The following is a 13,843-nucleotide window of genomic DNA, read 5'->3' on the forward strand; positions in this document are numbered from 1 at the left end:
GTGCCAAAGCTTCCAGTACCTGGTTTAAGGACCATGGTATCCCTGTTCTTAATTGGCCAGCAAACTCGCCTGACCTTAACCCCGTAGAAAATCAATGGGGTATTGTGAAGAGGAAGATGCAATATGCCAGACCGAACAATGCAGAAGAGCTGAAGGCCACTGTCAGAGCAACCTGGGCTCTCATAACACCTGAGCAGTGCCACAGACTGATCGACTCCATGCCACGCCGCACTGCTGCAGTAATTCAGGCAAAAAGAGCTTCAACTAAGTATTGAGTGCTGTACATGCTCATACTTTTAATTTTTATACTTTTTAGTAGGCCAAGATTTCTAAAAATCCTTTCTTTGTATTGGTCTTAAGTTATATTCTAATTTTCTGAGATACTGAATTCGGGATTTTCCTTAGATGTCAGTTATAATCATCAAAATTAAAAGAAATAAAACATTTGAATATATATATATATATATATATATATATATATATATATATATATATATATATATATATATATATATATATATATATATATATATATATATATATATATATATATATATATATATATTTAGGGGTGAGCTGGACCACAGACAGAAGGCAAAAGGGCCAACAAGTGCTAAGCATCTCTCGGGGAACTCCTTCAAGACTGTTGGAAGACCATTTCAGGTGACTACCTCTTGAAGCTCATCAAGAGAATGCCAAGAGTGTGCAAAGGAGGAATCAAAGCAAAAGGTGGCTACTTTGAAGATCCTAGAATATGACATATTTAAGTTGTTTTACACTTTTTTGTTATGTATATAATTCCATATATAATTCCACATGTGTTAATTCATAGTTTTGATGCCTTCAGTGTGAATCTAAAATTTTCATAGTCATGAAAATAAAGAAAACTCTTTGAATGAGAAGGTGTGTCCTAACTTTTGGTCTGTACTGTGTGTATGTATATATATATATATATATATATATATATATATATGTCTGTGTTTAGATTTGGGCCAATTGGAGTGCTACTCTTTCCTGCATTACTTCTTGTGCTCACTCCTGCTCTGCTCTAAGCCAGATTTTAACACAACCACCCATTTAGAATGAACTTTCCCTGTGTTCGGTTAGCAGAGAGCTGTTGGTGAAGTGTGTAAATGTACTTTTCCTCCATTTGAGAGATGATTACCATTTAAGAGCAGACCAAGTCAAATATATACCAGCCCATTAGCGCTGCTGTACACAGAAACAATGTTGCATGAAGTGTTTTTCCTAAAATGGAGCTGCCTGGATATCTGTGTTTGACTTTCCTGGTCTGTTATCACTCGAACTTGTGCACCGCAAGTGAGGAAATGAATTAAAGGGCTTACCAATTACAAAAAAAGCACCCAAGAAACAGCTGCACATTATGAAACACCTATTAACATTCTTTTGTTAAGTAAGTGAGTATCTGAGACAGATAGAGAGATTGAGAGAGAGAGACAGTCACATGGATAGACAGGCATGCACTGAAGTATTATTCTGTTGAACATTTTCCCCATGTTAGTTCAGTCACAGGGTGCACATATATTGCTGTACAGCAATGAAATCTGGGATTATTGAGGATCAGGTGATAATTTGATCTTTAAATGACTTTGAGACTTTTCCATGACCACTTTTCTAAGCAATCTGACTTTTGAACCCAATTTAGAGAGGGAGAAAAATACAGTTAAATTCTTGAAAAAAAAAAAAAAACATACAAAAAAACCCTGGTAGGTGTGGTTGCCAGACATTAATCATAAAATACTTTAATAGTGTATTATGGGAGGCCTGGGTACAACTTCTCATTTTAAGGCGTTACAACTTATAAGTATATTATGTACATATATACCAATTTACCTGAACTACTAAACCTAAAACCTTAAAATCTAACCTCCACCATAAGAATAATTGAAGTTCCCAACACAGGTTCAGGAGGAGCCTAGTAATCCAGTCGCTACGACCCTATATAAACAGCAGTCATTGCTCTATTCCAGCGACAATTCTTCCAGCATCCCTCCTCCTCTAATTCCTTCTCTTTTTTCCTATTTTTTATTTGCAAAAAATAAAATAAAAATGATACTATTTTACAGTAAAATTACACATAATGCGATTAAACCAATTACAATTTTTCAATATATCTAGGAAGGTCATTTACAGTAAACAAATTAACATGTTTTTACTTTTAGCTTCTTTGAAAAAAACAAACATTTTATTTTTAGTGCAGATTAAAAATGATAAAGAGACCCAAGATCCCTTAGAGACCAGAATATCATAGAAACTTGGGTGGGGCTCTTTAGATTTTGGTCAGTTAATCACTACTCTAATTAACCACTTAGAAACAAGTGTTAAACACCCCGATCGAGTTTTGCAATGACAAATACTCTTGCTTCAGAAAATGTAAATATCTAGTTCCATTGTTCTCACCTTTATCTAATGTGACCCCCATGGAAATACAGTGAACACTCAACCTATAATCTGGAGTCAGACTAGGTTAATGTTAAACCCATTTCACACTGGACACATAAGTAGCATTGAAGTGGAGTGTAAGCAGCATAAGCTCAATGTGATTTCACACTAGCAGCATTTCTTAGTGTGCAACTGATTTTCTGCCTACATGTCTACTAGGGTGAACATATGTCCTCTTTTTTTCCTGAACGGGATTTTTAAATTGCTTAAAATGGTTTTGGCTTTGTTTTCCTATTGTTTTCATACTAACTAAAGGTAATGACTAAAAAGTGGTTTGACCAATATCATGCAAAAATTAGACATAATCGATCAATCATAGTGTGCAAGAAGGTGGGAAATACAGAGAACAGTCAAAGCAATGCAAATACACATACATACACTATAATGTATGAGAACCAAAAAAGAGGAGGTGTTGTGTCATGTGTGAAACAGGGGCTACTCTACACAGCTGCTTTTGATCTTCAGCATGACAAATCATTTTTTCAAAGCCTGGATTTGCTTTTTGTTAAAGATACTTATTTCACTGTTCATTAAATTTCATTAGTTGTTATTTGAGGCTAAACAGATGTATCTCACCTCTCTCTTACACAACAAAAGAAAACCAAATGCTTCTTTGGCACCACGAAAGCCACAATACAGTGTTAGGAACGGCAAATTGTTGTCAGAGAGTGTGTGTGAGAGGAAAGAATTGAGAAAGAAAGGAGACAAACATTGAAGTAATCAGGTGTCAGATTTAGAGTCTTTTCGACCTGTGATTCTGATATAGCGCTTCTTATGACCTGGGGTTATATCACAAACAGTTACTTTAGCTTCACATCAATGTATTCTTAAAGACTAAAAATGTCATCTTTTATTAAAAGATCTGCCCAAAAGCATTTGCTCCCCTCTGTTTAAACACAAAGAGTGCATTCTGCTCTGTTCTGTTCTCACATAATCTGATTTCTCTGGGCAACTTTCTTTCAGATGTGAGCCCATCCTGAGTTCAAACTGCTGCTAGCAAGATCCATGAATCAATCTGAAGTCATATTGAAGGCCTGGTCAAATACTGTATGTTTGTTTAATTAATTCATGGGAAAGCAAGAGATAAAGACTGCTGACAGATGAATAAAATATTCTAGAGAATGTGAAAGAGAGAGACAAATGTTTGTACAATAGACACTGGATCCAGATATCTTTGCGAAAGATCAAACATAATGATAACCATATATTTAAAATCATTGATTAGGTTTATTTACACTTAGATTGCTAGATTCATTTTGATTTTGAGAACAGGCACATGACTGTGCTATTCAATTAAAGGTGCACCAAAAAAAAAAAAAGGAAAAATTTGAAGATGGAGCTTTTTTTATTGGAATAATACTCTCTTAACAGCATCTGTTAGATGCTTTGCTTTTGGCTTAGACATTTTTAGAGGTTAATAAAAAAGCGCTTTGAAGTGAGTCTTCATATTATGCATTTTTCCTGGTTTCATCATCAGATGTGTTTCTGGCTGTATAAATCCACAAGACTGAAATACCATTGAGATTTATCAACATCTCTGAGCTCAAACATCCCTATAAATATGGCCACCACAGAGGGAATCTGTCACTTGTTTGGCCTTTGGTTTCTAATACTTGGCCAGCGATTTCTCATAAACAGATTTATCATTCATCACAAATACACCCGTACAGGCTTTCTGCCCATTTTCAGGTCACAATTCAGCAGACTTAACTTTTCACAAGTTGAATGTCCTGAATATTTTTTTCGAGAGTAATAATTCAGTCCAGCTCCTACTTCATCACCAAATGGCTTTATGATCTATGTGGCAGAAATCACATTCAGTTGAGGAGTCACTGCTATAAATCCATTAGTTTTACTACACAAACATCTCTTTCTAAAGCTCTTGCACCCGAAACTCAGATCAATAAAAAAAAGATTGTCCCTCCAAATATGACCAAACTCTGAACACATTTTAAATCACCCCAAGCATTCACTTTGCACTGGCGAATTATAACACTCGTTCAGACTGAGCCCCAAAATTCCAATACATTCTCACAAATTAAAAAATGTATTAGAATATTAGTTTAGGAGAAGAAGACACTACAAATCCCACACTTTTCTAAAATATTCCTTCCGATCCAATAAGGAACACTGCGCTAAGAAAAACACATCTTCCCATTGGTCGGAAGGCAGGGGGTTTCAAGGCGCCCCGCCGAGAATCGCCAGGGTCTGTTAATGAAGGGCTGCTTGAAACCGTTTATCGTTACTGTGGTGCAATGTGGAGTTCGCGTATCAACTTTACAGAGATAGAGCTGCAGATTCAACAGGAGTGGCGGAGAAAGTTTTTTTTTTACAGTGTTTTGTAAGGGAGAGGAGGGCCGAGCTCAAAGGGAGGCTGATATTTGGGAATTCTGATGATGAAATATGTGGAGTCGTATCGAAAAAGGGGTCATGAATACCTGAACGCAAAAAAACTCTGAGCTGGAGAATAGTTTGTGATTCGCCGTGAAGCCTACGAGTGATCGGACACGTCTGGAGGAGTAACGTTAACTTAGCACAAGCCGAAGTTTCGCTAAACACTCAAATTCTAGTAAGTTTACGTTAGTCTGTGTTCGGTTTCCATGCGATAATGAATTTAATATAAGTTTCTGTATAGAGCTTTATGTGTGTAGATAGATTTAATCGCACGAGTTTAGTCTGTGAAACATTCCTTTGTTTAAAAGTTTCCCGAATCTCGTTTTTGCATTTCTCTTGAAACTTAACTTACAGCTAACGTTACTACACATTTTGTTTTGTATTAATTTCTTGCATGTAATGCGATAGTGACTTACAAGTTAATTGTTCATTAGATACTACTTAGTAGTGTGACTAAGTTAGTGTTTATCAAAAAAAAAAAAAAAGCACCCTAGTGTTTATCCAGTTATGCACTAGTACTTAATTATTACATACTAGTTGTATAACTTTCCTGCTAGTCATTTACCTTATACTGATAATTAAATTTTCCCATTTGCTTCTGGAAACAAATTGCTAATTTTGGCATAAAATTGTCTCAATTTAACCAGTAACTAGCTTTTCTCACTAGTAACAATTGCTTTGTACTCGTCATGTGTAAAAACTAGAATGTCTACTTTAATAATTACAATAAAAAAATTGTACTTGTAAGATTAGTTACTAGAAAGGTGTGTCTGTTCAGTTGTACAAAGAAAACTGAAATCGATTCTAATAACTATTTGAATGGTTACAAGTACTAAAAAAAGTATTAGTAAGTAATGAAGTGTTGCTAGTAAAACTAGAATAGGTACTACAAACAAATTTACTTGTTTGAAGTGAACAGTTGGTATATATTAGTTGTTGATACGTTTCCAGGAACAAAAGATCAGTTGCTTGCCACTACTTGGATAGTGACTAATTCAATAGATAATTTAGTATCTCATGATTTGTTGGTAAAATTGTTAAAGATACTAGTCACTACTTACTTATAGTTAAAATTAGGCTGTAAGGAATATACGGTAAAATGGTCTATATTTCTGTGTTTTCCAGGCAATCAATGATGGCAGTATGGAAAGTCAGTCCATGCCTCTTATTCATCACAACACTTCTGCTTGGACTGTCTTCCGCCCAGAATCACGGAGAGATGGGTATCTCAGTCCCAGAGCACGGGTTTTGCCAACCCATATCCATCCCCCTGTGCACTGACATCCAATATAACCAAACTATCATGCCAAACCTCCTGGGACACACCAACCAGGAGGACGCAGGATTGGAGGTGCACCAGTTCTACCCCCTGGTCAAAGTTCAGTGTTCTCAAGATCTGAAGTTTTTCCTCTGTTCCATGTATGCGCCAGTGTGTACAGTTCTAGAACAGGCAATACCCCCCTGTCGCTCTTTGTGTGAGCGTGCAAGACTAGGGTGCGAGGCCCTCATGAACAAGTTCGGTTTCCAGTGGCCCGAACGACTCCGCTGTGAGAACTTTCCCGTACATGGAGCTGGAGAGATCTGTGTAGGACAGAACAAATCAGACCCCGACATCCCAACGACGGACCCCACGCCATATATACCAGAGCCGTTCTCTCCACGCATGCATCAGCCACGCCAAAGTCAGGCTTTCACTTGCCCTCTCCAACTCACAGTCCCTTCCTACCTCAATTACCAGTTCTTGGGGGCAAAAAACTGTGGCGCCCCTTGTGAACACAAACAGCCGCATGGTGTGATGTACTTTAAAGAGGAAGAGATCCGATTTGGTCGGCTCTGGGTGGGAATCTGGTCTATCCTGTGCTGTGTGAGTACCCTGTTCACGGTCCTCACATACCTTGTGGATATGCGCCGGTTCCGTTACCCGGAACGCCCCATCATCTTCCTCTCTGGTTGTTACTTTATGGTGGCGGTGGCTTATGCAGCCGGGTTTTTGCTGGAGGATAAAGTGGTCTGCATTGACAAGTTCAGGGATGATGCTTATAGAACTGTGGCTCAAGGGACTAAAAAGGAGGGCTGCACCATTCTCTTCATGATCCTGTATTTCTTCGGCATGGCCAGCTCAATCTGGTGGGTGATCCTGTCTCTCACGTGGTTCCTTTCTGCTGGAATGAAATGGGGCCATGAAGCTATCGAAGCCAACTCTCAATATTTCCACCTGGCAGCATGGGCCGTCCCCGCTGTGAAGACCATCACCATCCTCGCCTTGGGACATGTGGATGGCGACCTTCTGACCGGCGTATGCTACGTCGGCATCTACAGCACAGATGCCCTTCGTGGATTCGTCCTTGGCCCCCTCTTCGTTTACCTCTTCATTGGAACGTCTTTCCTTCTGGCAGGATTTGTCTCACTGTTCCGCATCCGCACCATTATGAAGCATGACGGCACCAAGACGGAAAAGCTGGAGAAGCTGATGGTGCGTATCGGCGTATTCAGCGTCCTCTACACTGTTCCAGCTACCATCGTAATCGCGTGTTACTTCTACGAACAAGCGTTCCGTGAACAGTGGGAAAAAACCTGGCACATGCAGACGTGCAAGCGCTTTGCCGTGCCATGCCCGGCCAACAACTTTGCGCCAATGACACCAGATTTCACTGTGTTTATGATTAAGTACCTCATGACAATGATCGTAGGAATCACGTCAGGATTCTGGATCTGGTCTGGAAAAACTCTACAGTCATGGCGCAGGTTTTACAAGAGGCTGGGCAACAACCAGGGCGAGACGACGGTGTAAACTGAACTTTGTGGACCGTATGTGAGAAATACAGGTCAATATTGAAAGGAAATGTGAACTCCAGTCAGGTCACACATACTATGCTGAACCATGCTCATGGTAGAAGACACTGCTGTGTGTGCCCAGCATGATGCTTTCCCAACACTTTTGAAAGCACAACTCCAAAGAACATGCATTTTTCCAATTGACAATCTCAAAATGCCTTTTAAACGTTAAGCCTTGGAAACCCTACTAATGATTTCATTGGAAAAGATGGCAGAACTCTCATCTTCCATACTGATGTGTGGACTTGAATGATGACTTTTGTTATCAGGAGCATACGCTACCATGGCAGCCAAAAATGTCTGCAATTTAGTCTTGTGCCTTGCAGTACTGATAAATTCCCATTGTTGGATGAATGTCTCTTTTGTTTTTTTTTAACAACATTTTTGGTCATTTTCTCATAAATTACATATTTTAGTATTTTAGTTGCACATGGCCATTTATTTAGATTTTAGGAACCAGTTCAGTTTAATGTTCAAGTCAGGTCTCATCAAGTAATTTAATATTCTGCCATTTTAAAGGCCTTAGCGATGTGAAAGAGACTCGCAGGATTATTAATGTTTAGCGGAGAAGTCTGTATAGGAGGAAATGTCACCATGTTTCATAATTTGTAAATATCACATTTCTGTCAAAAGATGTATGATGTATTTAAGCAGATTCATTTTGTTTAAGGGCTTTTTCAGTTTCACTTAATAAAGTGATTTGATTTTTTAAAGCTGCTTTGGCTTGATTTCGTTTGCACAAATGGTGACTCGTGTCGATGCCCTGACGAGCCTTTGATATTTCCCCCAAAACAGTTGTTAGCAAGTAGTTGAAACTGATAGCCGCATAATTTACTACAACAACAGACCTCAAGTGAGTCCCCCTTCATGTGTCCTGAGTCCATTAATGCTTTCAGTCTGTAGAATGAATCTAAGAGGGGAGAAGCTAGGGTGAACAAACGAATCAAGGGGGACTAAAAGTAAACATTTCTCTTAAAACAGAAAGAAACTTAAAAGTGGCCTACAAAAACAGGATATAATCACGAAAGGTGTGAAGTTTGCCACCCTGCCTCTGGTACAACAGGAAGCCCTGAGATGCACCAAAGCATAAGATCTCTTCCCTTCCTCACCAGATGAAACTGGATACCACTTTATTCTTTAGGGTGAGGGAAACGCCCCATCCCATGTCCCCTTCTCCCCTAGAGAGTTGGGGGATGTTTCTCTGTAAGGGCATTTGGAGGGTGGAGGGGGTTGGTGGGTTACAGTATCTTCGAGTATAGGTTCCTCACTAATGATCAAGAAGAATCCAGAATTCTTGTTGGTGTCTGGAGTACCATGTTTAATCCGTGTCAGAATTGCACAGGATTATGATTACATGGCAGAGAGCCATAATGCTACAAAAGGCTTCTGTAAAACATGTTTTTAATTTGTATTTTAAACAATAATGTTCACAAAAGATTCAAAAAGGAACTAGATCATGCAGGTGTTTTTCCAGTGTAACGTGATGATTTGTGTGGGTACATGCACCCCAGTGTCTGATTGTGATTGGGTGTGTTGGCACTCATTGCCTTTGGGCATGTGAAGTGTGTAAAACTCACAGCGTGTGCAGCCAAGACACGTCCATCACTTGGATTGACGGTTAGGTTTCTGGAATTTTTTTCCCGATTTGCTCCCAGCCCATAAACACACACACACACACACACATACAGTGGGGATCGAAAGTTTGGGCACCCCTTGCAGAATCTGTGAAAATATGAGTAATTTTAAAAAAATAAGAGAGATCATACTAAATGCATGTTATTTTTTATTTAGTACTGTCCTGAGTAAGATATTTTACATAAAAGATATTAACATTTAGTCCACAAGACAAAAAAAATGCTGAAATTATTAAAATAACCCCACTCAAAAGTTTGGGAACCCTTGGTTCTTAATACTGTGTTCTGTTACCTGATGATCCTCGACTGTCTTTCTGTTTTGTGATGGTTGTGCATGAGTCCCTTGTTTGTTCTGAACAGTTAAACTGAGCAGCGTTCTTCAGAAAAATCTTTAAGGTCCTGCAGATTCTTCAGTTTTCCAGCATTTTTGCATATTTGAACCCTTTCCAGCAGTGACTTTATGATTCTGAGTTACATCTTACCACACTGAGGACATTGGAGGGACTCAAACACAACTATTAAAAAAGGTTCAAACATTCACTGATGCTCCAGAAGGAAACAAGATGCATTAAGAGCTGGGGGGTGAAAACTTGAAAACAGAGCCACGCCGCTCTGCTCGCATCTAAGTTAGAAATTGGTGAATTTTAATAAATAAAAAAAAAATGCAGAAACCGCAAGGAACATGTTGAATTAAACATGAAACTAGAAATAGAAAAACTAAATAGTATTTTCTTGCAAAATATGCCGTAATAATCTTTTTTTCTTTTTTTCTGGTGCTCAACCTGCTGTGACATTTCTCCTTTTAAAGTACATTTTTATTTGATCTTTGTGACTTCATTTGGGGAACCTTTAAAAAAAGAAATGACTACATAGTTCAAACAGAGTTACATTTCTCACAAGTCTTTATCAATAGTTCATTATGTGTACACATTACCTTTTCAAGCTCAATAGTTCAGCTCTTTTATTGGAAGAAATAGTGTTCTTGGCACAAAAATACACATTTTTAAATGATGTGTTTCACACTGATATTTGCTAGTTAAGACTGTTAATAGACAGTTTTTGAACTGATCTTAAATTCCTGTAACATTCAACCCCAAGACATTTACAAGGGTTGACATATTTTATAGGCTAATGTCACGGGCTATTTAAATGATAATGTGTGATTTCATACAAAGCACACCAAAACTGAGTGATAGTATCAAAATTTACTCTTACTTAAGTAATTCAGCACTTTAGGGTTGGCTATAAAGCTAGTAATGATAAATACTGACACTTTAAAAGACTATAACCATATTTTAGTTTAAGAAATGTCCATTAAAGTCAACATGAAATGCATTTTAAAAATATTGTTTTAAATGCATTGAGATTGATTTATCCATGTCTCACTTAAATTTTTTTTAATTCAAGTTCATCCGTTTTACATGGATGTTCGTCACAATACAGTAAACAAATCTATTGCTGTTTCTTCACAACTTTCAAGGTAGTATTCAGTAATATTTTGTCGACCACTAATCTAAATATCTTTATCTATAATATTTTTTGTATGTCTACGGCTGGTTAGGGCAATGATACTTTGGCCCCCAAGTGAAAAAAATGATTTATTGAAAGTTCAACAGTAACAGTGAAGCAACAAATGCCTCTGGTTCCTGAGAATAACCCATGTATGAGTGCAAAAGTCATCCTAAGGTCAAATTCAAATGTATTTTTCGTGAACTAATGCGTGCAATTCAACACAAGAAGCATGTCTGAATTTATATTGTACAAAATGAACAAGATGCTAAACCAAGATGCTAACCCAAGCTCTGTTTACATACATACACAAGCTAACAAAAGAAGCCTCAGGTTCTCTGAATATGGCCACGCATTGACAATTTATGGCTGCCCACAGTTCAAGCCTGTTGGGTTAACAAGTACATCTGTGATGAGCATTTAAACACATTCTTGTGGAAATCTATTGTGTGTCCCAGGTGCTTTCCACCTCTTGAAAGAAACAGGTAACTGCACACCCTTTATAAGAACAGTCTTTCAATCCCTTAAGATACAATTACATGAATTTGTTTCGATACTCAGCCCACAAACAAAGCTTTGACCGATGTTTTTCAAGGTGTTAACATGTTTACCTGTGTAAAGAGCTGTCTCAGCTGATAGTTCAGGTATCTGATTTCTATTCTGTGCTCTCTCTTTAATAGAAATATGAAAAGGAAGTTGACGGCGGGGTTGCCCAGGGAAACATTCCTTCTTGATACATAATCTCTCCACCAGTTTAAGTTTCCCACAGTACAGATCAGCAAGTATTTGTGCCAGAAATATTGGATCGAGTCATTACACTTTCTTTCTGTGTATCAGGGCTGTAATCTGCAACCTTGAAGGGCACCAGAGTTATCATTTTATTATGTCCAATTATAGTCTTAGGCAGGGTTTTTGTGCCAAAACAGTCAAAACAGAAGTGATTTCTTCATCCTGTGACCCTTCACGGTTTCTGTTATTGTTGAAATGTCTGATAAAAATGTACATGAAATGATTAGAGGCTGTGTTAAAATAACCATGAGCCATTTTCTAATGCAGGCTCAAGCACAATGTTTAGTAGAATTTTATATAATTTTCTCTTATTAGTAGTTTTCTGGGGTTAGGAACATTATGTAACCTTCCTAAGGGGTTGGACCAAGTTTCTGAACCCCAGATAGGTATTGCATGTAAACATGCATGAATGTACTCATCTTTCTGACTTTCAGAGGTACAAAATGAGATGTTTTTGCAGTTTAGTTGAATGTATGACCTTTAAGGAGTTCTAAACGTTACATTATGCTTTCAAGGTACAACTCCATTAATTAAAAAGCCCAAGAAAATAATGATTCCCCATGATATGATCCTTTTAAAATGTACATATGCAACAGAGACACATGCATCCTTCAAATGCAAGCTAAATTTGAATGAAAATGTGAGCTGATAGGTGATCTGCACCCTTCCCCCCGAATAAACACACGCCAGCCCTCCTCCAGCGTTTGCGAGGCCTCATCTGGTAGTGTTTAGGGTTTCGGAGGTGCTCTATCCCAGGCACAGAAACTGGATCATCCCATTGGGTTTCGGCTATAGTGGAGCCCCCCGCGGCAACACTTTGTGCCTTACCACCAGCACACACATTATTCATGAAATTTCATTGCATTATGTTTGAACACTAGGACGCATGTAACAATAAGACACGTGTAACAATGATAAAAGAAGACTCTTTGATCCAAAGGTCAATTTTTCTGAAAAAAAAAAAAAACACTTTAATCTCTGAGGAAAACACAACCTTGTTTATAAAAGACCCCTATGACATTTTTATGTAGCATCACATGGACATTATTTCCTAGTTTTCCCTTACTTTCCAAGAACCTCATTCCATCCCTCTCACTTTTTTATCATTCTCTTTCTCATCACTTTATCCACCCGTTGCTGTTTTTCCAACACCATTTTTAACTCCCAGATGCTTCCATTTTAACACACACACACACACACACACACACAAAACTCACTTTCTTTTACTCCTGCCTTAATATCTGGCCTTTCCTGGAAGCAGACACTTCAAATAAACAACCTCTCTGTACAACACAGTAAGGCCCTCTCTCCCACCACACTGACATGCAGCAGAGCACCACCCTCAAACACTGGATCCTTAAATGTAACACTGGAAACACACCGAAAGACAGGTCATATTGTTACTTTTACAAAACAAGAAATTAGCTGCAGTCTATGGAAGATGTAAACCGTTCTGTAGAATTAACATTAAAATGATCCCACAAAGGTGATAAGTAGTTCCAGACAGTTTTTCATCTGCGTCCAGGTCAGGATCGGATACTTGATGACGTCAGCCAAACTGGATCAGTCACACAATAACACTCAAATCCTTAGAGTAATCACTTTACAGATTGACATTGCATATTATTTGAGTTTTGTAATATTCATTTTTTTTTTTTTTGTATTTTACTTTAATGAAGTTGTGGGAGACAGCACACTTATTTAATTGTAAATAATTGAATTATAAATATTTTTTTTTTATTTAATTGTAATTTAATGCAATTCAATTGCATATTTTTGTGAACTAACAAAACATATCAAAAAGAACATGTTGAGTTGAAAAAAAAAAAATGCAAAGCAAAACAAGAGATGTTGTTTTTCCTAATAGGGAGTGTTAATACATTTTGGTACATAACAATCTTTTATGTATTACTCTTTTTGTTTTAATTATAATTTTTTTTAAATTACTCTAAATATAACTTTGCACATGTATTATCCATAAATTGGTCTTGGTCCGATATATAAATTAGAAAGTGGGGAAAGAGAATTCACATGGGCATATTGCATTTTAGATCTTATTTGTATATTATTATACGATTTATATATATATATATATATATATATATATATAAATCGTATAATAACATACAAATAAGATATATATATAACTTGCTGCCATCTAGTGTTCATAAATGGAAAATACACAAGGCCAAGATTTGAAAGACCAAGTTACCACAAAC

General features: G+C 37.5%; 1 protein-coding gene across 1 annotated transcript; it reads left to right on the forward strand.

Annotated features, from left to right (window-relative positions):
• The first annotated feature begins 4,697 nt into the window (after positions 1-4,697).
• Positions 4,698-8,405, forward strand: LOC113050864 (frizzled-7-A-like). Its single transcript, XM_026214275.1, has 2 exons — positions 4,698-5,032; positions 5,983-8,405. The coding sequence occupies exon 2, from the start codon at positions 5,990-5,992 to the stop codon at positions 7,646-7,648; it is 1,659 nt and encodes a 552-aa protein (XP_026070060.1). The 5' UTR covers positions 4,698-5,032; positions 5,983-5,989; the 3' UTR covers positions 7,649-8,405.
• Positions 8,406-13,843: the final 5,438 nt, after the last annotated feature.

The sequence above is a fragment of the Carassius auratus genome, chromosome 31 (assembly GCF_003368295.1).
Source record: "Carassius auratus strain Wakin chromosome 31, ASM336829v1, whole genome shotgun sequence".
Classification (NCBI taxonomy): Eukaryota; Metazoa; Chordata; class Actinopteri; order Cypriniformes; family Cyprinidae; genus Carassius; species Carassius auratus.